At 46.7% G+C, this 23,764-nt stretch overlaps 1 protein-coding gene across 5 annotated transcripts in view; it reads left to right on the forward strand.

Moving 5' to 3' along the window:
• myom1a (myomesin 1a (skelemin)) overlaps window positions 1-23,764 on the forward strand; it is a 103,724-nt gene that overhangs the window by 63,850 nt on the left and 16,110 nt on the right. For all 5 annotated transcript variants that reach the window (XM_036966995.1, XM_036966992.1, XM_036966994.1 and 2 more), the window contains 4 exons: window positions 8,142-8,267; window positions 10,040-10,127; window positions 14,729-14,767; window positions 15,045-15,150. In XM_036966995.1, coding sequence (XP_036822890.1) covers window positions 8,142-8,267; window positions 10,040-10,127; window positions 14,729-14,767; window positions 15,045-15,150 — 359 coding nt within the window. The remainder of the gene's footprint in view (window positions 1-8,141; window positions 8,268-10,039; window positions 10,128-14,728; window positions 14,768-15,044; window positions 15,151-23,764) is intronic.

Genomic DNA, 23,764 nt, shown 5'->3' on the forward strand with positions numbered 1-23,764 from the left:
AGGGTTTTATCTATGACGGTAAGGTTCTATCTATGACGGTGGGGTTCCATATTTGACTGTAAGGTTCGATCTATGATGGTAACGTTCTATATATAATAAGGATGTATGACGGTAGGTTTTATCTATGACGGTAGGTTTTATCTATGATGGCAAGATTCTATCTATGATGGTAGGGTTTTATCTATGACGGCAAGGTTCTATCTATGACGGTAGGGTTTTATCTATGACGGTAGGTTTTATCTATGACGGTAAGGTTCTATCTATGACGGTAGGTTTTATCTATGACGGTAGGTTTTATCTATGACGGTAGGGTTATATCTATGACGGTAGGTTATATCTATGGCGGTAGGTTTTATCTATGATGGTAGGTTTTATCTATGACGGTAAGGTTCTATCTATGACGGTAGGTTCTATCTATGGCGGTAGGGTTATATCTATGACGGTAGGTTTTATCTGTGACGGTAAGGTTTTATCTATGACGGTGGGGTTCCATATTTGACTGTAAGGTTCGATCTATGATGGTAATATTCTATATATGATAAAGATGAATGACGGTAGGTTTGATCTATGACAGTAGGGTTTTATCTATGACGGTAAGGTTCTATCTATGACGGTAGGTTTTATCTATGACGGTAAGATTCTATCTATGACGGTAGGTTTTATCTATGACGGTAGGTTTATTCTATGTCGGTAGGGTTATATTTATGATGGTAGAATTCTATCTATGACGGAAGGGCTCCATATTTGACTGTAAGGTTCGATCTATGATGGTAATGTTCTATATATGGAAAGGATGTATGACGGTAGGTTTTATCTATGAAGGTAGACACATTTCAGTTGGACAACTGACTAGGTATCCCCCTTTCCCTTCCCTATGTCAGGTCAAGACCGTAGGGTTATATCTATAACAAAGGTTCTATGATGGTAGGTTTCCATCTTTAACAGAAGGACTCTGTCTGTGACGGTTAGGTTGTATCTATGATGGTAGTATTCTATATATTACTGTAAGGTTCTATGACGTAAGGATCTATCTACGATGGTAGGGTTCTATATATTACTGTAGGGTTCTATGACATAAGGATCTATCTACGATGGTAGGGTTCTATATATTACTGTAGGGTTCTATGACGTAAGCTTATATCCATGAGGGTAGGGTTCTATCTGTGATTCTACAGTTCTATTTATTTGTTAGGGCTCTATTTATGGCGGTTTCATCATGGTTAGGTTTCATCTATGACTGTAGGTTATAGCTATAGCAGTAAGGTTTTTATCTATGATGGTGGTGTTCTATGATGGATCAAGAAGGAAGTGTTGTATCTATGACGATAGACCATTCTGTTATAGATACTATTCTGTTATAGATACTGTTTCTATGACTGTATGGTTCTGTCTAAGATGGTAAGCTTCTATCTACAGTACCAGTCAAACTTTTGGACACACCTACTCATTCAAGGGTTATGACGATACGTTTTTCTGATGTTAGAACCATACTGTCAAAGATATAACTTTAATATCATAGATATCTCTGCCATCATAGATTGAACCTTATTGTCATAGATAGGGTTATATCTTTGACAGTATGGTTATATCTATGACAATAAGGTTCAATATATGATGGCAGTGTTCTATCTATAATGTTAAGGTTATATATTTGATGGTAGGTTTTTATCTATGACAGTACCCTACTGTCATAGATAGAACCTTAACATTATAGATATAACCCTACCATCATAGATAGAACATAACAGAAAGGTTATATCTATGATGGTAGGGTTCTATCTATAATGGTTGGACTCGATCTATGATGGTAAGGTTCTATGATGAATCAAGAAGGTAGGATTATATTTATGACAGTGTGGTTCTATGATGGATCAAGACGGCAGGGTTCTATCTAACAGAAAGGTTATGTGACGGTAGGGTTCTATCTAACAGAAAGGTTATACGATGGTAATGTTTTATCTATGATGTTAGGCTTCTATCTTTGACGGTAATGTTCTATGACGGATCAAGGCGGTAGGGAACTGTCTATGACTGAAGGATTCAATTATGGGTTACGATAGGGTTCTATCTATGACAAAGGTTCTATGGCGGGAGGGTTCTACCTTTAACAGAAGGGTTCTGTCTGACTTTTAGGTTATATCTATGACAGTAGGGTTCTATCTAAAATGGTAAGTTTCTATCTATGGCAGTAGGTTTTTTTCATCTATGACGGTAGGGTACTATCTATGACGGTACTGATCTATATATTACTGTAAGGTTCTTTGACGGTAAGGATCTATCTTTGATGGTAAGGTTTTATCGATGAAGGAAAGTTGTATCTATAACAGAATGGTTCAATGACGGTAAGGTTCTATTATAACATAAATGTTCTATCTGTGACAAAAGAGTTCTATGACAATAGGTTCTATCTTTGATGTTAAGCTTATACAGTGCATACGAAAAGTATTCAGACCCCTTGACTTTTCCACATTTTAAATAAAAAATCCTCATCAATCTTCACACAATACCCGTAATGACATATCAAAACACGTTTTTAGAAATGTTTATTACAAATAAAAGACAGAAATACCTTCATTATTTAAGTATTCCGACCATATGCTATGAAACTCGAAATTGAGCTCAGGTGCATCCTGTTTCCATTGATCATCCTTGAGATGTTTCTACAACTTGATTGGAGTCCAGCTGTGGTAAATTCAATTGATTGGACATGATTTGGAAAAGCACACACTTGTCTATATAAGGTCCCATAGTTGACAGTGCATGTCAGAGCAAAAACCAAGCCATGAGGTTAAAGGAATTGTCCGTAGAGCTCAGAGACAGGATTGTGTCGAGGCACAGATCTGGGGAAGGGTACCAAAACATTTCTGAAGCATTGAAGGTCCCAAGAACACATTGGCCTCCATCATTCTTAATTTAAATGGAAGAAGTTTGGAACCACCAAGACTCTTCCTAGAGCTGGCCTCCTGGCCAAACTGAGCAATCGGGGGAGAAGGGCCTTGGTCAGGGTGTTGCTCAAGAACCCGATGGTCACTGTGACAGAGCTCCAGAGTTCCTCTGTGGATATGGGAGAACGTTTCAGAAGGACAACACACTCTGCAGAACTCCACCAATCAGGCCTTTATGGTAGAGTGGCCAGACAGAAGTCACTCCTCAGTAAAAGGCACATGACATCCCGCTTGGAGTTTGCCAAAAGGCATCTAAAGACACTCAGACCATGATAAACAAGATGGTCTGTTCTGATGAAACCAAAATGTAACTCTTTGGCCTGAATGCCAAGCGTCACATCTGGAGGAAACCTGGCTCCATCCCTACGGTGAAGCATGGTGGTGGCAGCATCATGCTGTGGGAATGTTTTTCAGCATCAGCGACTGGGAGACTAGTCAGGATCGAGGGAAAGATGAACGGCGCAAAGCACTGAGAGATCCTTGATGAAAACCTGCTCCAGAGCTCTCAGGACCTCAGATTGGGGTGAAGGTTCACCTTCCAACAGGACAACTGCTTCGGGACAAGTCTCTGAATGTCCTTGAGTGGCCCAGCCAGAGCCCGGACTTGAACCCGATCGAACATCTCTGGAGAGACCTGAAAATATCTGTGCAGTGACGCTCACCATCCAACCTGACAGAGCTTGAGAGGATCTGCAGAGAAGAATGGGAGAAACTCCCCAAAACACAGGCTGTGTCGTCATACCCTTTCCAGAAACAAGTATCTCACTGTTGCCACTTGCTATAGCCCTCCCTCTGTCCCCAGCTGTGCCCTCGACACCATATGTGAATTGATTGCCCCCCATCTATCTTCTGAGCTCGTGCTACTAGGTGACCTAAACTGGGACATGCTTAACACCCCGGCCATCCTACAATCCAAGCTTGATGCCCTCAATCTCACAATGAACAGACCATATATAACTCCAAATCCGTAAACACGGGCACCCTCATGGATGTCATCCTAACTAACTCGCCCTCCAACTACACTTCTGCTGTTTTCAATCAAGATCTCAGCGATCACTGACTCATTGCCTGCATCCGTAATGGGTCTGCGACCAAACAACCACCCCTCATCACTGTCAAACGCTCCCTAAAACACTTCTGCGAGCAGGCCTTTCTATTCGACCTGGCCCGGGTATCCTGGAATGATATTGACCTCATCCCGTCAGTAGAGGATGCCTGGTTATTCATTAAAAGTGACTTCCTCACCATCTTAAATAAGCATGCCCCATTCAAAAATGTTAGAACTAGGATTAGATATAGTCCTTGGTTCACTCCAGACCTGTCTGCCCTTGACCAGCACAAAAAAATCCTGTGGCGTTCTGCATTAGCATTGAATTGCTCCCGTGATATGCAACTTTTCAGGGAAGTTAGGAACAAATATACACAGGCAGTAAGGAAAGCTAAGGCTAGCTTTTTCAAACAGAAATTTGCATCCTGTAGTACTAACTCAAAAAGGTACTGGGACACTAAAGTCCATGAAGAATAAGAGCACCTACTCCCAGTTGCCCACTGCATTGAGGCTAGGAAACACTGTCGCCACTGATAAATCCACTATAATTGAGAATTTCAATAAGCATTTCTCTACGGCTGGCCATGCTTTCCACCTGGCTACCCCGGTCAACTGCCCAGCACCCCAGCAATCCGCCAAAGCCCCCACCATTTCTCCTTGACCCAAATCCAGATAGCTGATGTTCTGAAAGAGCTGGAGAATCTGGACCCCTACAAATCAGCCGGGCTAGACAATCTGGGCCCTCTCTTTCTAAAAGTATCTGCCGAAATTGTTGCAACCCCTATTACTAGCCTATTGTCTGAGATTCCCAAAGATTGGAAAGCTGCTGCGGTCATCCCCCTCTTCAAAGGGGGTGACACTCTAGACCCAAACTGCTACAGACCTATATCTATCCTACCCTGTCTTTCTAAGGAAAGTCAAGTTAACAAACAGATTACCAACCATTATGAATCCCACCGTACCTTCTCCGCTATGCAATCTGGTTTCAAAGCTGGTCATGGTTGCACCTCAGCCACGCTCAAGGTTCTAAACGACATCATAACCGCCATCGATAAAAGACATTACTGTGCAGCCATATTCATCGACCTGGCCAAGGCTTTCGACTCTGTCAATCACCACATTTTATTGGCAGACTCGACATCGTTGGTTTCTCAAATGACTGCCTCGCCTGGTTCACCAACTACTTCTCAGATCGAGTTCAGTGTGTCAAATCGGAGGGCCTGTTGTCCCGGACCTGTGGCAGTCTATGGGGGTGCGACAGGATTCTATCCTCGGGCCGACTCTCTTCTCTGTATACATCAATGATGTTGCTCTTGCTGCTGGTGATTCTCTGATCCACCTCTACGCAGACGACACCATTCTGTATACTTCGGGCCCCTCGTTGGACACTGTGTTAACTAACCTCCAGACGAGCTTCAATGCCATACAACTCTCCTTCCGTGGCCTCTAACTGCTCTTAAATGCAAGTAAAACTAAATGCATACTATTCAACCGATCACTGCCCGCACCTGCTCGCCCGTCCAGCATCGCTACTCTGGACGGCTCTTACTTAGAATACGTGGACAACTACAAATACCTAGGTGTCTGGTTAGACTGTAAACTCTCCTTCCAGACTCACATTAAGCATCTCCAATCCAAAATTAAATCTAGAATAGGCTTCCTATATCGCAACAACGCATCCTTCACTCATGCTGCCAAACACACCCTTGTAAAACTGACCATCCTGCCGATCCTCGACTTCGGTGATGTCATCTATAAAATAGCCTCCAACACTCTACTCAACAAACTGGATGCAGTCTATCACAGTGCCATCCGTTTTGTCACCAAAGCCCCATACACTACCCACCATTGCGACCTGTACGCTCTCGTTGGTTATTTTACACCATAATTTGCAAATAAATTCATAAAAAATCCTACAATGTGATTTTCTGGATTTTTTTTTCTCATTTTGTCTGTCATAGTTGAAGTGTACCTATGATGAAAATTATATATTTTTAAGTCGGAGAACTTGCACAATTGGTGGCTGACTAAATACTTTTTTGCCCCACTGTATATCGAACCTTAACATCATAGATAGAACCTTGTCTTGATCTTTCATAGAACCATACCATCATAGATAGAACCCTATGAAAGATCAAGACAAGGTTCTATCTATGATGTTAAGGTTTGATATATGACGATAGGGTTCTATCTATGATGGTAGGGTTCAATGATGGATCAAGACGGTAGGGTTGTATCTATGATGGTAAGGATCTAAGACGGCAAGGTTCTATGACGTCTCAAGACAGTAAGGTTCTATGATGTTAAGGTTATATCTAACATAAAGGTTCTATGATGCTAGGCTTTTATCTCTATTGGTAGAGTTATATCTATGACGATAGTGTTCTGTCTATGACAGTAATGTTCTATGACAGATCAAGACAGTAGGGAACTCTATGATGGTATGATTCTATCAATTACGGTAGGGTTCAATTATGGATCAAAACAATAGGGTTATGTCTGTGATGGAAGGTTTCCATCTTTGACGGTAAGGTTCCATCTATTACTGTAAGGTTCTATGATGGTAGGGTTCTGTCTATGAATGTAGGGTTCTATCTGTGAAGGTAAGGTAATATCTAAAAAATATATACAGTATATTAAAAATATATATATATACATTATTTTTGCTGGATCTCAGAAAGAGTAACTGCTGCCTTGGCAGGAACTAATGGGGATCCTTAATAAACCCCAGGAAGAGTAGCTGCTGCCTTGTCAGGAACTAATGGGGATCCATAATAAACCCCAGGAAGAGTAGCTGCTGCCTTGGCAGGAACTAATGGGGATCCATAATAAACCCCAGGAAGAGTAGCTGCTGCCTTGGCAGGAACTAATGGGGATCCTTAATAAACCCCAGGAAGAGTAGCTGCTGCCTTGTCAGGAACTAATGGGGATCCATAATAAACCCCAGGAAGAGTAGCTGCTGCCTTGGCAGGAACTAATGGGGATCCATAATAAACCCCAGGAAGAGTAGCTGCTGCCTTGACAGGAACTAATGGGGATCCATAATAAACCCCAGGAAGAGTAACTGCTGCCTTGGCAGGAACTAATGGGGATCCTTAATAAACCCCAGGAAGAGTAGCTGCTGCCTTGTCAGGAACTAATGGGGATCCATAATAAACCCCAGGAAGAGTAGCTGCTGCCTTGGCAGGAACTAATGGGGATCCATAATAAACCCCAGGAAGAGTAGCTGCTGCCTTGGCAGGAACTAATGGGGATCCTTAATAAACCCCAGGAAGAGTAGCTGCTGCCTTGTCAGGAACTAATGGGGATCCATAATAAACCCCAGGAAGAGTAGCTGCTGCCTTGGCAGGAACTAATGGGGATCCATAATAAACCCCAGGAAGAATAGCTGCTGCCTTGGCAGGAACTAATGGGGATCCATAATAAACCCCAGGAAGAGTAGCTGCTGCCTTGGCAGGAACTAATGGGGATCCTTAATAAACCCCAGGAAGAGTAGCTGCTGCCTTGTCAGGAACTAATGGGGATCCATAATAAACCCCAGGAAGAGTAGCTGCTGCCTTGGCAGGAACTAATGGGGATCCATAATAAACCCCAGGAAGAGTAGCTGCTGCCTTGGCAGGAACTAATGGGGATCCTTAATAAACCCCAGGAAGAGTAGCTGCTGCCTTGTCAGGAACTAATGGGGATCCATAATAAACCCCAGGAAGAGTAGCTGCTGCCTTGGCAGGAACTAATGGGGATCCATAATAAACCCCAGGAAGAGTAGCTGCTGCCTTGTCAGGAACTAATGGGGATCCATAATAAACCCCATGAAGAGTAGCTGCTGCCTTGTCAGGAACTAATGGATATCCATAATAAATACAAATACAAAACAACCAATATGTTCGTGAGAGTCTCAGCTTTCGATGGTGGGGTCATACAGACGTTTTTATGAGAAGACCGATTTTCGGGACGTCTCCTAGTTTGACGAACACCACTGTAGCTCTGCCACCTTCCTCCAAACATCAGAGGATGCGGTGGATTGAGACACAACCCATGCAAAAAGACAGATATCTTTATCTTAAACTGAAGGAATCATGCTATTTAGATAGGGGGGTCCATTAAGTCCTCGGTGTGCTGACGGTGTCTCTGTGTCTCTCTCCCTGTAGATAGGAAACATCAGGCCAGAGACAGAGATCAGATGGTACAAAGACGGAATAGAGATTGAAGAGGATGATGCTGATTACAAGAAGATCGAGATGAAGGACGAGGTGTTGATCTTCAACATCGGAAAGGTCAGGAAGTTGCAGTGGGGGAGGGGGGGTAGACAGATGGGGAGAAGACCTGGGTCACATACACAATGTCCTCTACTTCCAAACTACTCAAGGTCAGGAAGTTGCAGTGGGGGAGGGGGGGGTAGACAGATGGGGAGAAGACCTGGGTCACATACACAATGTCCTCTACTTCCAAACTACTCAAGGTCAGGAAGTTGCAGTGGGGGAGGGGGGGTACACAGACGGGGAAGGTGACACTGATGTAGCTTGTCCGTATAATGGAGCCAATGCGCAAGCTCCACCCGCCCTGCATGCTGGTCAGACTAAAATTAATCACAGCTCAAGTATTTGCCATCCAGTAGGTTATGTCTTCAACCCAGGTCTGATGTTGTGAAGGGTTCAGTTGACTTTTGAAGAGCATTGCTTCTAACCCAGCTATGCTACGCTATACAATATGCTATCAGTCTAACGCCTACCATAACTACTGTATGCTAACGGCTTAAATTTACAGCCTACTACGCTACTATAGTGTCTCTCCCTGACACACATACTCTTACATGATGACAGTTTGCTTATATCATGTCATACCAGACACCACACACTACGTTGTCAGTCAGCATACAGTTAGAATAATAAGACTGATGTCTATGGATGTCACTCTCAGTAGATTAGATGTGAGCATGTGCTGTTTGGTGATGCTTCCAAAATAATAGCTATTTTATTATGACACTTTCTAATGTCTAAAGTAGGGCTCCCCAACCCTCTTCCTGGAGATCTACCATCCTGTGGGTTTTTAGTTCAACCCTCTTCCTGGAGATCTACTGTCCTGTGGGTTTTCAGTTCAACCCTAATTTAACACACTTGATTCTACCAATTAGCTGCTCAACAAGAACTTATCTAGCTGAATCATGTACACTAAATTAGGGCTGGACTGAAAACCCACAGGACAGTAGATCTCCAGGAACAGGGTTGGACTGAGAACCTACAGGACAGTAGATGAAAACTGTTGTACATATTAAAATTACTATTAAAATGGCCAGAAACAAAGACCTTTCTTCTGAAACTTGCCAGTTTGCGCTGTTCTGTGAAGGGAGTCGTACACGGAATTGTACGACGTCTTCAGTTTCTTGGCAATTTCTCACATGGAATAGCCTTCATTTCTCAGAACAAGAATAGACTGACGAGTTTCAGAAGAAAGTTACTTGTTTCTGGCCATTTGGATCCTGTAATCGAACCCACAAACGCTGATGCTCCAGATACTCAACTAGTCTTAAGAAGGCTAGTTTTATTGCTTATTTAAATCAGCACAACAGTTTTCAGCTGTGCTAACATATTTGCAAAATGGTTTTTCTAATGATAATTTTGCCTTTTAAAATGATAAACATGGATTAGCTAACACAATGTGCCATTGGAACACAGGAGTGATGGTTGCTGATAATGGGCCTCTGTACGCCAATGTAGATATTCCATTAAAAATCAGCCGTTTACAGCTACAATACTCATTTACAACATTAACAAATGTCTACACTGTATTTCTGATCAATTTAATGTTATTGTAATGGAAACATTTTTTTTGCTTTTCTTTCAAAACCAAGGAGATTTCTCAGTGACCCCAAACTTTTGAATGGTAGTGTACATTTTGGCATTACTTTTGGCCAGAACTATGAGACTGTATAGGGAATAGGGTGTGATTTGGAACAGAGCCTCAGATTGCCTCTGTAACTGATGAGGGCTGGTTGAGTGTCTTTCCAGGTCTCTGACTGTCCTACTCTCTGACTCTAACCCTGTTCCAGTTGTCCAAAAAGGATGCAGGTGTGTACGAGGTGAAGCTAAAGGATGCCAGAGGAAAAGACAAGAGCATGTTCAACCTGACTGAAGCAGGTACTGCGACACCTCTACTGTGTTCTAGAACAACCTATGTCATGTATATACTGTGTTCTAGAACACCTTTGTCATGGCTCTACTGTTTTCTAGAACAGGGTTTCCCAAACTCGGACCTATGGGTGCTTTGGTTTTGGTTTTGCCCTAGCACTACACAGCTGATTAAAATAAACTCTGAAGATGACTTGGTTATTTTAATCATCTTCTGTACGAGTTTTGCTAAAAGCCCTGATGCTCAATCTGAACAGTAACACTTGTCGCTTGCGGTACGGTTTTGGAAGCACAAGGACCTTATCTTTCATATGAGAGAAATAAATAAACTCTAGGTTAAACTGATGCACTCCTTGATAGGGTTAGGCAGTGCGTCATTCGAGATGGATCCTGCCGGAACAGGACCCGGCTCCTCTCTGTTTTGGACTGTTTCAGTACGGAACTCATTTGCCCTGGTCTGGTACCTCTCTGGTACCTTTCTCACTGTTTACAATGTAAAAATTCAAACAAAAGCGATCAGTGTTAATTTGAGTTGTCTCTTCTGTAATTCTCCTGCCCCCTAAAAAAACTTAATGTGAAAACATGTCTGATATTCTAAGAATTGATTTGTGTTGGGCCGGCCCAGGTTTATGGTTTGGCCTGATATTCTAAGAATTGATTTGTGTTGGGCCGGCCCAGGTTCATGGTTTGTGCAACACTGTAGCCTAGAGACAGACCAGTGTGTGGCCATTGCTGTGGTGCAACACTGTAGCCAAGAGACAGACCAGTGTGTGGCCATTGCTGTGGTGCAACACTGTAGCCTAGAGACAGACCAGTGTGTGGCCATTGCTGTGGTGCAACACTGTAGCCTAGAGACAGACCAGTGTGTGGCCATTGCTGTGGTGAAAGAGAGAAGCACAACTGAATGTCTCACATAACTAGAGTTACTGAAATGAAATCATTCAGATTACTACACCAGGAGTCGGCCTGTAATTTAGCCACAGAGGATCAATAGCTTATTATTTATTTTTTAAATGTATTTTTAAATAGCCTAGCTGTGGCTATTATGTGTAGCCCAATCACAGGGTATGAGTCCAGTTGGGAAAGTGCGGCAAATTTATCAGTGAACAACGTGCAGCCAAAACAGGACTTTTGCAATATTTAAAATAAAATCGCAGGAAAACACAGGTTGGAAAGCAAATGGCTCCTGCTGAAAAGAGAAGACTAATCTGTCTGTAGGCTACCAAAATATGTCATCCAAATAGGCCTATTGAGAAACAGCATTGTTTTACAAAGTAAAACAAGGGAGATATAGGCTTTTGGCAGAAGCACATCAGCCATTGCCGGTGAGTGAGCTGTGTATCATTGGGTGAGTCAGTGAAACTAGAAAGCTTTGTTAGGACTACAATTTCCTCCTCATATTGTGCAATATGTCTCTCCTCCACAAACCTGGCCTAAGCTATCGGTGGAATCAAGACAAGGTCGTTTTTATTGATCTCAGTTTGTTAGTGTCAAATTATCAAATCAAATCAAATGTATTTATATAGCCCTTCGTACATCAGCTGATATCTCAAAGTGCTGTACAGAAACCCAGCCTAAAAACCCAAACAGCAAGCAATGCAGGTGTAGAAGCACGGTGGCTAGGAAAAACTCCCTAGAAAGGCCAAAACCTAGGAAGAAACCAGGCTATGTGGGGTGGCCAGTCCTCTTCTGGCTGTGCCGGGTGGAGATTATAACAGAACATGGCCAAGATGTTGTCGTGGAAATTTCCTCTATTTACCAAATAATGAGAGCAAACCACACACAAGTCAGAGTTAGTTATCACAAAGTCCATTTTTAATTATATGAGCTCTATCACAACCCTGTGACTCTCAGATCAATTCAGTGTCTATCAATGAATTCTCTGAGAGCCCCTCACACATTGTTACTGAGATCCTTTATAGCAAAGACACACATATCCAGACAGCATAGGCATAATTTATCGTTCAGCTTTGTCTCCTAAACTATGTCCTTTTCTCAAACCCAGAACCATAAACCAATCCTCCATATCAACAGGCATATATCAAATCCATCCTATCTTGACAAGATCACAGAGACACATTGACTGGCACACAGACATTGTGGAGCCAAGAGATACACGCTTGACCTCTCCCCTCTCTCCGGCCCAAGTAAATTAGTCCTGACAGAGAACAGATACTGCAACCCCGCCACAGTATTATACAAAAATAACATTCTGATGAGAAGTAACTTACAAACATATGATGAATATAAAACATCTTACCTATGTTACCAACCAATTCTGATTATTCCCCAACAATGTTCAAATGTTCATAAATGACCAGCATGGTCCAATAATAATAAGGCAGAACAGTTGAAACTGGAGCAGCAGCACGGCCAGGTGGACTGGGGACAGCAAGGAGTCATCGTGCCAGGTAGTCCTGAGGCATGATCCTGGGGCTCAGGTCCTCCGAGAGAGAGAAAGAAAGAGAGAATTAGAAAGAGCACACTTAAATTCACACAGGACACCGAATAGGACAGGAAAAGTATTCCAGATATAACAAACTGACCCTAGCCCCCCGACACTGCAGCATAAATACTGGAGGCTGAGACAGGAGGGGTCAGGAGACACTGTGGCCCCATCCGAGGACACCCCCGGACAGCTCTGTCTGTCAAATTAGACTGTCATTTTGATCATTTGTGCAGTATTAAACAAAATTCAGTCATGTAAAATTATGTAGAATTGTATGAAATTAGTTTATAAAAGGCCACATTTTTCCCTGACCCTAGGCTACGAAACATTTTCCACGTGTGCAACTTCTGAAAGCACCTCTACTTTACTGCTATTTTCCACTACGCAAAACCCCAAATAATGCTTTATTAAAGCTCTGCATGGTCAATCCGGCGTCTACAGTGGCCGTACAGAATTTACTGCGATGCGGTCTCTTGCAGAGATCAGGGCATTCATATTTCTTGCACTTCGCAGAGGAGAGCTGTTGTGAAGTAAGTTGTCAAGGAAGTGAGTTCGTGTTTATACAGGACCTCCCGCCCCCACCTACTGTCAACAAATCATGTAAATGTGGGGCTATACAGAGCAATATCCCGAGGACGCCGCATTGTTATAAAATTCGGGAGGCGCAAGGCATGCAGTACAGAGCTCAATTTGGCTTCCACAATCCTCCGGTGGCTCTGCATCACACCCTCTATACGGAGCCTCCGGACCACATTGTTGGATAAAGCATAAATATGCTATTATAGAGGTGCTTTTTTTTCATGCGTTCCGGTACCTCAGAGCCACCCAGGTCAACCCCCTCTCGGCTCACTTTTTGTTCCAGGACCTCCCGATTTACAAATTAAGCACTGGGATTAGGGTTAGTGTTCCAACACAGCCATATCTCCATTACAGAGTGATTGTTTACGAAAGACAATGCTATCTAGCATGCTCCAACACCTGTGTGTAAGAGTATCCCTGGAAGTATAGTGGAAGTGTAGTTTCTAAGATGAGGCCCTCATAGCTGTATGGATCTGTGGGTGAGTAATCCTGGAAGTATAGTTTATAGGATGGAGTCACCCATAGCTGTATGGATCTGTGGGTGAGTAATCCTGGAAGTATAGTTTATAGGATGGAGTCACCCATAGCTGTATGGATCTGTGGGTGAGTAATCCTGGAAGTATAGTTTATAGGATGGAGTCACCCATAGCTGTATGGATCTGTGTAAAACTGCTACAGTAAGTGTATTTTTTATTTATTTGAAGGATTCTTTCTCACTGATGATACAACAGGTACCTTACAGTGAAATGCTTACTTACAAGCCCTTAACCAACAATGCAGTTTTAAGAAAAATACCCCCCAAAAATAATAAATAAATGTAACAAATAATTAAATAGCAGCAATAAAATAACAATAGGGAGGCTATATACAGGGGCTACCGGTACAGAGTCAATGTGGTAACATGTACATGTAGGCAGAGTTATTAAATTGCATAGAAAATAACAGAGAGCAGCGGCAGCGTAAAAGAGGGGTGGGGGACAATGCAAATTGTCTGGGTGGCCATTTGATTAGATGTTCAGGAGTCTTATGGCTTGGGGGTAGAAGCCTCTTGGACCTAGACTTGGCGCTCTGGTACCGCTTGGCGTGCGGTAGCAGAGAGAACAGTCTATGACTAGGGTGGCTGGAGGGCCATATGTTTCAGAAGCAGTATCACAAGCGATGATTATTGACGTTTCTAAACGTTAAAACACAGTGTCGGGACTGTAGTTCACATGAGGTAGTCATGGGCAAACTAATGGCTGGAAACTATAGAGAGAAGGCAGAATGCTGCCTGGAGATTGAGAGCTAGGTACCACTGTGTTCTAGAATACGTCTGTCATGGCTCTCCTGTGTTCTAGAACACCTTTGCCATGGCTCTACTGTGTTCTAGAACACCTTTGCCATGGCTCTACTGTGTTCTAGAACACCTTTGCCATGGCTCTACTGTGTTCTAGAACACCTCTGTCATGTTTCCATTGTGTCTTAGATAACCTCTATCATGGCTCTACTGTGTTCTAGAAAACCTATGTATCTCTCCAAGGTCAAACTTTGTCCACTATTGTGACTATTGTTGACGACTAGTAATGACTGTAATCTGTTCCAGGTTACCAAACTGTGCTAAACGAACTGTTCAGGGTGATTGGTGAGTCTCATCATCTACATGTTATTAAACAGATACACTGCATGTGGAACATTGTGTTCTATAAACCAGGTGGTTCGACCCCTCAATGCTGATTGCCTGAAGGCTGTGGTATATCAGACCATATACCATGGGTATGACCCCAAAAATATTTGTATTGTTCTAATTACATTGGTAACCAGTTTATACCACACACCCTTGTTCCCTATTGCTTAAGTATACAATATGATTGAATAATGAACAATTACGTTTATTATCCTATCTGCATTGTCTCCTCCAGCCAACTCATCAACTGAGATCAGTGTGAAGAGTACAGAACATGGTATTGTCCTCTACTCCTTGATCACCTATCACATGGAGGACCTCCAAGTCGGCTGGCTGCACAAGTAAGACTCTGGACCCAATGTCTAACTACCAAAACCCTACCACAAGGAGGAGCTCGAAGTGGGCAGGCTGTAAAAGACTATCACTGCACTACCTAGTGGCTCTATAGCTCCCTACTGCACTACTTTGTGGGTCCATAGATCCCTATTGCACTACCTAGTGGCTCCATAGATCCTTATTGCACTACCTAGTGGCTCCATAACTCCCTACTCCACTACCTAGTGGCTATATAGTTCCCTACTCCACTAACTAGTGGCTCCATAGCTCCCTACTCCACTAACTAGTAGCTCCATAGTTCCCTACTCCACTACCTAGCGGCTCCATAGTTCCCTACTCCACTACATAGTGGCTCCATAGCTCCCTACTCCACTAACTAGTGGCTCCATAGTTCCCTACTCAACTACCTAGCGGCTCCATAGTTCCTTACTCCACTACCTAGTGGCTCTATAGCTAACTACTCCACTACCTAGTGGCTCCATAGCTCCCTACTCCACTACATAGTGGCTCCATAGCCCACTACTCCACTACCTATCTCCCTACTCCACTACCTAGTGGCTCCATAGCCCCCTACTCCACTACCTAGTGGCTCCTTAGCTACCTACGGCACTATCTAGTGGCTCCCTACCCCACTATCTAGTGGCTCCCTACCCCACTACCTAATGGCTTCATAGCTTCCTACTGCACGACATAGTGGCTCCATATCTACCTACCCCACTACCTCGCGGCTCCATAGCCCCCTACTGTACTACCTCGTGGCTCCATAGCTCCCTACTGCACTACATAGTGGCTCCATAGCTCCCTACTCCACTACCTAATGGCTCCATAGCACCCTACTGCACTACATAGTGGCTCCATAGCTCCCTACTGCACTACCTAGTGGCTCCATAGCTCCCTACTCCACTACCTAGTGGCTCTATAGCTCCCTACTGCACTACTTTGTGGGTCCATAGATCCCTACTGCACTACCTAGTGGCTCCATAGCTCCCTACTTCACTACCTAGTGGCTCTATAGCTCCCTACTGCACTACTTTGTGGGTCCATAGATCCCTATTGCACTACCTAGTGGCTCCATAGATCCTTATTGCACTACCTAGTGGCTCCATAACTCCCTACTCCACTACCTAGTGGCTCCATAGTTCCCTACTCCACTAACTAGTGGCTCCATAGCTCCCTACTCCACTAACTAGTAGCTCCATAGTTCCCTACTCCACTACCTAGCGGCTCCATAGTTCCCTACTCCACTACATAGTGGCTCCATAGCTCCCTACTCCACTAACTAGTGGCTCCATAGTTCCCTACTCAACTACCTAGCGGCTCCATAGTTCCTTACTCCACTACCTAGTGGCTCTATAGCTAACTACTCCACTACCTAGTGGCTCCATAGCTCCCTACTCCACTACATAGTGGCTCCATAGCCCACTACTCCACTACCTATCTCCCTACTCCACTACCTAGTGGCTCCATAGCCCCCTACTCCACTACCTAGTGGCTCCTTAGCTACCTACGGCACTATCTAGTGGCTCCCTACCCCACTATCTAGTGGCTCCCTACCCCACTACCTAATGGCTTCATAGCTTCCTACTGCACGACATAGTGGCTCCATATCTCCCTACCCCACTACCTCGCGGCTCCATAGCCCCCTACTGTACTACCTCGTGGCTCCATAGCTCCCTACTGCACTACATAGTGGCTCCATAGCTCCCTACTCCACTACCTAATGGCTCCATAGCACCCTACTGCACTACATAGTGGCTCCATAGCTCCCTACTGCACTACCTAGTGGCTCCATAGCTCCCTACTCCACTACCTAGTGGCTCTATAGCTCCCTACTGCACTACTTTGTGGGTCCATAGATCCCTACTGCACTACCTAGTGGCTCCATAGCTCCCTACTTCACTACCTAGTGGCTCTATAGCTCCCTACTGCACTACTTTGTGGGTCCATAGATCCCTATTGCACTACCTAGTGGCTCCATAGATCCTTATTGCACTACCTAGTGGCTCCATAACTCCCTACTCCACTACCTAGTGGCTCCATAGTTCCCTACTCCACTAACTAGTGGCTCCATAGCTCCCTACTCCACTAACTAGTAGCTCCATAGTTCCCTACTCCACTACCTAGCGGCTCCATAGTTCCCTACTCCACTACATAGTGGCTCCATAGCTCCCTACTCCACTAACTAGTGGCTCCATAGTTCCCTACTCAACTACCTAGCGGCTCCATAGTTCCTTACTCCACTACCTAGTGGCTCTATAGCTAACTACTCCACTACCTAGTGGCTCCATAGCTCCCTACTCCACTACATAGTGGCTCCATAGCCCACTACTCCACTACCTATCTCCCTACTCCACTACCTAGTGGCTCCATAGCCCCCTACTCCACTAACTAGTAGCTCCATAGCTCCCTACTCCACTACCTAGCGGCTCCATAGCTCCCAACTCCACTACCTAGTGGCTCCATAGCTCCCTACTCCACTACCTAGTGGCTCCATAGCTCCCTACTCCACTACCTAGTGGCTCCATAGCTCCCTACTCCACTACCTAGTGGCTCCATTATTCCCTACTGCACTACCTAATGGCTCCATAGCTCCCTACTCCACTACCTAGTGGCTCCCTCCCTACTCCACTACCTAGTGGCTCCATAGCTCCCTACTCCACTCCATAGTGGCTTCATAGCTCCCTACTCCACTACCTAGTGGCTCCCTCCCTACTCCACCACCTAGTGGCTCCATAGCTACCTACGGCACTATCTAGTGGCTCCCTAACCCACCATCTAGTGGCTCCCTACCCCACTACCTAATGGCTTCATAGCTTCCTACTGCACGACATAGTGGCTCCATATCTCCCTACCCCACTAACTCGCGGCTCCATAGCCCCCTACTGTACTACCTCGTGGCTCCATAGCTCCCTACTCCACTACCTAATGGCTCCATAGCTCCCTACTGCACTACATAGTGGCTCCATAGCTCCCTACTGCACTACCTAGTGGCTCCATAGCTCCCTACTCCACTACCTAGTGGCTCCATCCCTACTCCACTACCTAGTGGCTCCATAGCTCCCTACTCCACTCCATAGTGGCTCCATAGCTCCCTACTGCACTACATAGTGGCTCCATAGCTCCCTACTCCACTACCTAATGGCTCCATAGTTCCCTACTCCACTACCTAGTGGCTCCATAGCTCCCTACTCCACTAACTAGTAGCTCCATAGTTCCCTACTCCACTAACTAGCGGCTCCATAGTTCCCTACTCCACTACCTAGTGGCTCCATTGCCCCCTACTCCACTACCTAGTGGCTCCTTAGTTCCCTACTCGACTACCTAGTGGCTCCCTCCCTACTCCACCACCTAGTGGCCCCATAGCTCCCTACTCCACTACCTAGTGGCTCCATAGCTCTCTACTCCACTACCTAGTGGCTCCCTCCCTACTCCACTACCTAGTGGCTCCATGGCACCCTACTCCACTAACTAGTGGCTCCATAGTTCCCTACTCCACTACCTAGTGGCTCCCTCCCTACTCCACTACCTAGTGGCTCCCTCCCTACTCCACTACCTAGTGGCTCCATAGCACCCTACTCCACTACCTAGTGGCTTCATAGCACCCTACTCCACAACCTAGTGGCTCCATAGCCCCCCACTCCAATACCTATCTCCCTACTCCACTACCTAGTGGCTCCATAGCCCCCAACTCCACTACTTATCTCCCTACTCCACTACCTAGTGGCTCCATTGCTCCCTACTCCACTACCTAGTGGCTCCATAGCCCCCTACTCCACAACCTAGTGGCGCCATGTCTCCCTACTCCACTACCTAGTGGCTCCATAGCTCCCTGCTCCACTACCTAGTGGCTCCCTACTCCACTACCCAGTGGCTCCATAGCGCCCTACTCCACTCCATAGTGGCTCCACAGCTCCCTAATGCACTTCCTAGTGGTTCCATAGCTCCCTAGTCCACTACATACTAGCTCCATAGCTCCCTACTCCACTACCTACTGGCTCCCTCCCTACTCCACCACATATTGGCTCCATAGCTCCCTACTCCACTACCTAGTGGCTCCCTCCCTACTCCACTACCTAGTGGTTCCCTCCCTACTCCACTACCTAGTGGCTCCATAGAACCCTACTCCACTACCTTGTGGCTCCATAGCCCCCTACTGTACTACCTAGTGGCTCCATAGCCCAATACTGTACTACATAGTGGCTCCATAGCTCCCTACTCCACTACCTACTGGCTCCATAGCTCCCTACTCCACTACCTAGTGGCTCCATAGCTCCCTACTCCACTACCTAGTTGCTCCATAGCGCCCTAGTCCACTACATATTGGCTCCATAGCTCCCTACTCCACTACCTAGTGGCTCCCTCCCTACTCCACCACCTAGTGGCTCCATAGCTCCCTACTCCACTACCTAGTGGCTCCCTCCCTACTCCACTACATAGTGGCTCCATAGCTCCCTAGTCCACTACATAGTGGCTCCGTAGCTCCCTAGTCCACCACCTAATGGCTCCATAACTCCCTACTCCACTACCTAGTGGCTCCATAGCTCCCTACTCCACTACATATTGGCTCCATAGCTCCCTACTCCCCTACCTAGTGGCTCCCTCCCTACTCCACTACCTAGTGGCTCCCTCCCTACTCCACTACCTAGTGGCTCCATAGCACCCTACTCCACTACCTAGTGGCTCCATAGCACCCTACTCCACTACCTAGTGGCTCCCTAGCCCCCCACTCCACTACCTAACTCCCTACTCCACTACCTAGTGGCTCCATAGCGCCCTACTCCACTCCATAGTGGCTCCATAGCTCCCTACTCCACTACCTAGTGGCTCCCTCCCTACTCCACTACCTAGTGGCTCAATAGCCCCCAACTCCACTACTTATCTCCCTACTCCACTACCTTGTGGCTCCATAGCCCCCTACTGTACTACCTAGTGGCTATATAGCCCCCTACTGTACTACCTAGTGGCTCCATAGCTCCCTACTCCACTACCTAGTGGCTCCATAGCTCCCTGCTCCACTACCTAGTGGCTCCATAGCTACATACTCCACTACCTAGTGGCTCCATAGCGCCCTACTCCACTCCATAGTGGCTCCATAGCTCCATACACCACTACCTAGTGGCTCCCTCCCTACTCCACCACCTAGTGGCTCCATAGCTCCCTACTCCACTACCTAGTGGCTCCCTCCCTACTCCACTACATAGTGGCTCCATAGCTCCCTACTCCACTACCTACTGGCTCCCTCCCTAATCCACCACCTAGTGGCTCCATAACTCCCTACTCCACTACCTAGTGGCTCCATAGCTCCCTACTCCACTTCATATTGGCTCCATAGCTCCCTACTCCACTACCTAGTGGCTCCCTCCTTACTCCACTACCTAGTGTTTCCCTCCCTACTCCACTACCTTGTGGCTCCATAGCCCCCTACTGTACTACCTAGTGGCTCCATAGGCCGCTACTGTACTACCTTGTGGCTCCATAGCTCCCTACTCCACTACCTAGTGGCTCCATAGCTCCCTACTCAACTACCTAGTGGCTCCATAGCTCCCTACTCCACTACCTAGTGGCTCCATAGCGCCCTACTCCACTCCATAGTGGCTCCATAGCTCCTTACTCCACTACCTACTGGCTCCCTCCCTACTCCACCACCTAGTGGCTCCGTAGCTCCCTCCTGCACTTCCTAGTGGTTCCATAGCTCCCTAGTCCACTACATATTGGCTCCATAGCTCCCTACTCCACTACCTAGTGGCTCCATAGCTCCCTACTCCACTCCATAGTGGCTACATAGCTCCCGACTCCACTACCTAGTGGCTCCCTCCCTACTCCACCACCTAGTGGCTCCATAGCTCCCTACTCCACTACCTAGTGGCTCCATAGCTCCCTACTCCACTACATAGTGGCTCCATAGCTCCCTACTCCACTCCATAGTGGCTCCATAGCTCCCTACTCCACTACCTACTGGCTCCATAGCTCCCTACTCCACCAACTAGTGGCTCCATAACTCCCTACTCCACTACCTAGTGGCTCCATAGCTCCCTACTCCACTACATATTGGCTCCATAGCTCCCTACTCCACTACCTAGTGGCTCCATAGCCCCCAACTCCACTACTTATCTCCCTACTCCACTAACTTGTGGCTCCATCGCCTCCTACTGTACTACCTAGTAGCTCCATAGCCCCCTACTGTACTACCTAGTTGCTCCATAGCTCCCTACTCCACTACATAGTGGCTCCCTCCCTACTCCACCACCTAGTGGCTCCATAGCTCCCTACTGCACTTCCTAGTGGCTCTATAGCTCCCTACTCCACTACCTAGTGGCTCCCTCCCTACTCCACTACCTAGTGGCTCCATTGCTCCCTTCTCCACTACCTAGTGGCTCCATAGCCCCCTACTCCACAACCTAGTTGCGCCATGTCTCCCTACTCCACTACCTAGTGGCTCCATAGCTCCCTGCTCCTCTACCTAGTGGCTCCCTACTACATTGCGCCCTACTCCACTCCATAGTGGCTCCACAGCTCCCTACTGCACTTCCTAGTGGTTCCATAGCTCCCTAGTCCACTACATACTAGCTCCATAGCTCCCTACTCCACTACCTAGTGGCTCCATCCCTACTCCACTACCTAGTGGCTCCCTCCCTACTCCACTACCTAGTGGCTCCAAAGCTCCCTACTCCACTACCTACAGGCTCCCTCCCTACTCCACCACCTAGTGGCTCCATAACTCCCTACTCCACTACCTAGTGGCTCCATAGCTCCCTACTCCACTACATATTGGCTCCATAGCTCCCTACTCCACTACCTAGTGGCTCCCTCCCTACTCCACTACCTAGTGGTTCCCTCCCTACTCCACTACCTAGTGGCTCGATAGCACCCTACTCCACTACCTTGTGGCTCCATAGCCCCCTACTGTACTACCTAGTGGCTCCATAGCCCCCTACTGTACTACCTAGTGGCTCCATAGCTCCCTACTCCACTACCTAGTGGCTCCATAGATCCCTACTCCACTACCTAGTGGCTCCATAGCTCCCTACTCCACTACCTAGTTGCTCAATAGCGCCCAAGTCCACTACATATTGGCTCCATAGCTCCCTACTCCACTACCTAGTGGCTCCCTCCCTACTCCACCACCTAGTGGCTCCATAGCTCCCTACTCCACTACCTAGTGGCTCCCTCCCTACTCCACTACATAGTGGCTCCATAGCTCCCTAGTCCACTACATAGTGGCTCCATAGCTCCTTACTCCACTACCTACTGGCTCCATAGCTCCCTAGTCCACCACCTAATGGCTCCATAACTCCCTACTCCACTACCTAGTGGCTCCATAGCTCCCTACTCCACTACATATTGGCTCCATAGCTCCCTACTCCCCTACCAAGTGGCTCCCTCCCTACTCCACTACCTAGTGGCTCCCTCCCTACTCCACTACCTAGTGGCTCCATAGCACCCTACTCCACTACCTAGTGGCTCCATAGCACCCTACTCCACTACCTAACTCCCTACTCCACTACCTAGTGGCTCCATAGCCCCCAACTCCACTTTTTATCTCCCTACTCCACTACCTACTGGCTCCATAGCTCCCTACTCCACCCCCTAGTGGCTCCATAACTCCCTACTGCACTTCCTAGTGGCTCCATAGCTCCCTAGTCCACTACATATTGGCTCCATAGCTCCCTACTCCACTACCTAGTGGCTCCCTCCCTACTCCACTACCTAGTGGCTCCATAGCTCCCTACTCCACTCCATAGTGGCTCCATAGCTCCCGACTCCACTACCTAGTGGCTCCCTCCCTACTCCACCACCTAGTGGCTCCATAGCTCCCTACTCCACTACCTAGTGGCTCCATCCCTACTCCACTCCATAGTGGCTCCATAGCTCCCGACTCCACTACCTAGTGGCTCCCTCCCTACTCCACCACCTAGTGGCTCCATAGCTCCCTACTCCACTACCTAGTGGCTCCCTCCCTACTCCACTACATAGTGGCTCCATAGCTCCCTACTCCACTACATAGTGGCTCCATAGCTCCCTACTCCACTACCTACTGGCTCCATAGCTCCCTACTCCACCACCTAGTGGCTCCATAACTCCCTACTCCACTACCTAGTGGCTCCATAGCTCCCTACTCCACTACATATTGGCTCCATAGCTCCCTACTCCACTACCTAGTGGCTCCCTCCCTACTCCACTCCATAGTGGCTCCATAGCTCCCGACTCCACTACCTAGTGGCTCCCTCCCTACTCCACCACCTAGTGGCTCCAAAGCCCCCTACTCCACTACCTAGTGGCTCCATAGCACCCTACTCCACTACCTAGTGGCTCCATAGCCCCCTACTCCACTACCTATCTCCCTACTCCACTACCTAGTGGCTCCATAGCCCCCAACTCCACTACCTATCACCCTAATCCACTACCTTGCGGCTCCATATCCCCCTACTGTACTACCTAGTGGCTCCATAGCTCCCTACTCCACTACATAGTGGCTCCATAGCTCCCTACTCCCCTACCTAGTGGCTCCCTCCCTACTCCACTACCTAGTGGCTCCCTCCCTACTCCACTACCTAGTGGCTCCATAGCACCCTACTCCACTACCTAGTGGCCCCATAGCACCCTACTCCACTACCTAGT

This window comes from Oncorhynchus mykiss, chromosome 28 (assembly GCF_013265735.2).
Source record: "Oncorhynchus mykiss isolate Arlee chromosome 28, USDA_OmykA_1.1, whole genome shotgun sequence".
Taxonomy (NCBI): Eukaryota; Metazoa; Chordata; class Actinopteri; order Salmoniformes; family Salmonidae; genus Oncorhynchus; species Oncorhynchus mykiss.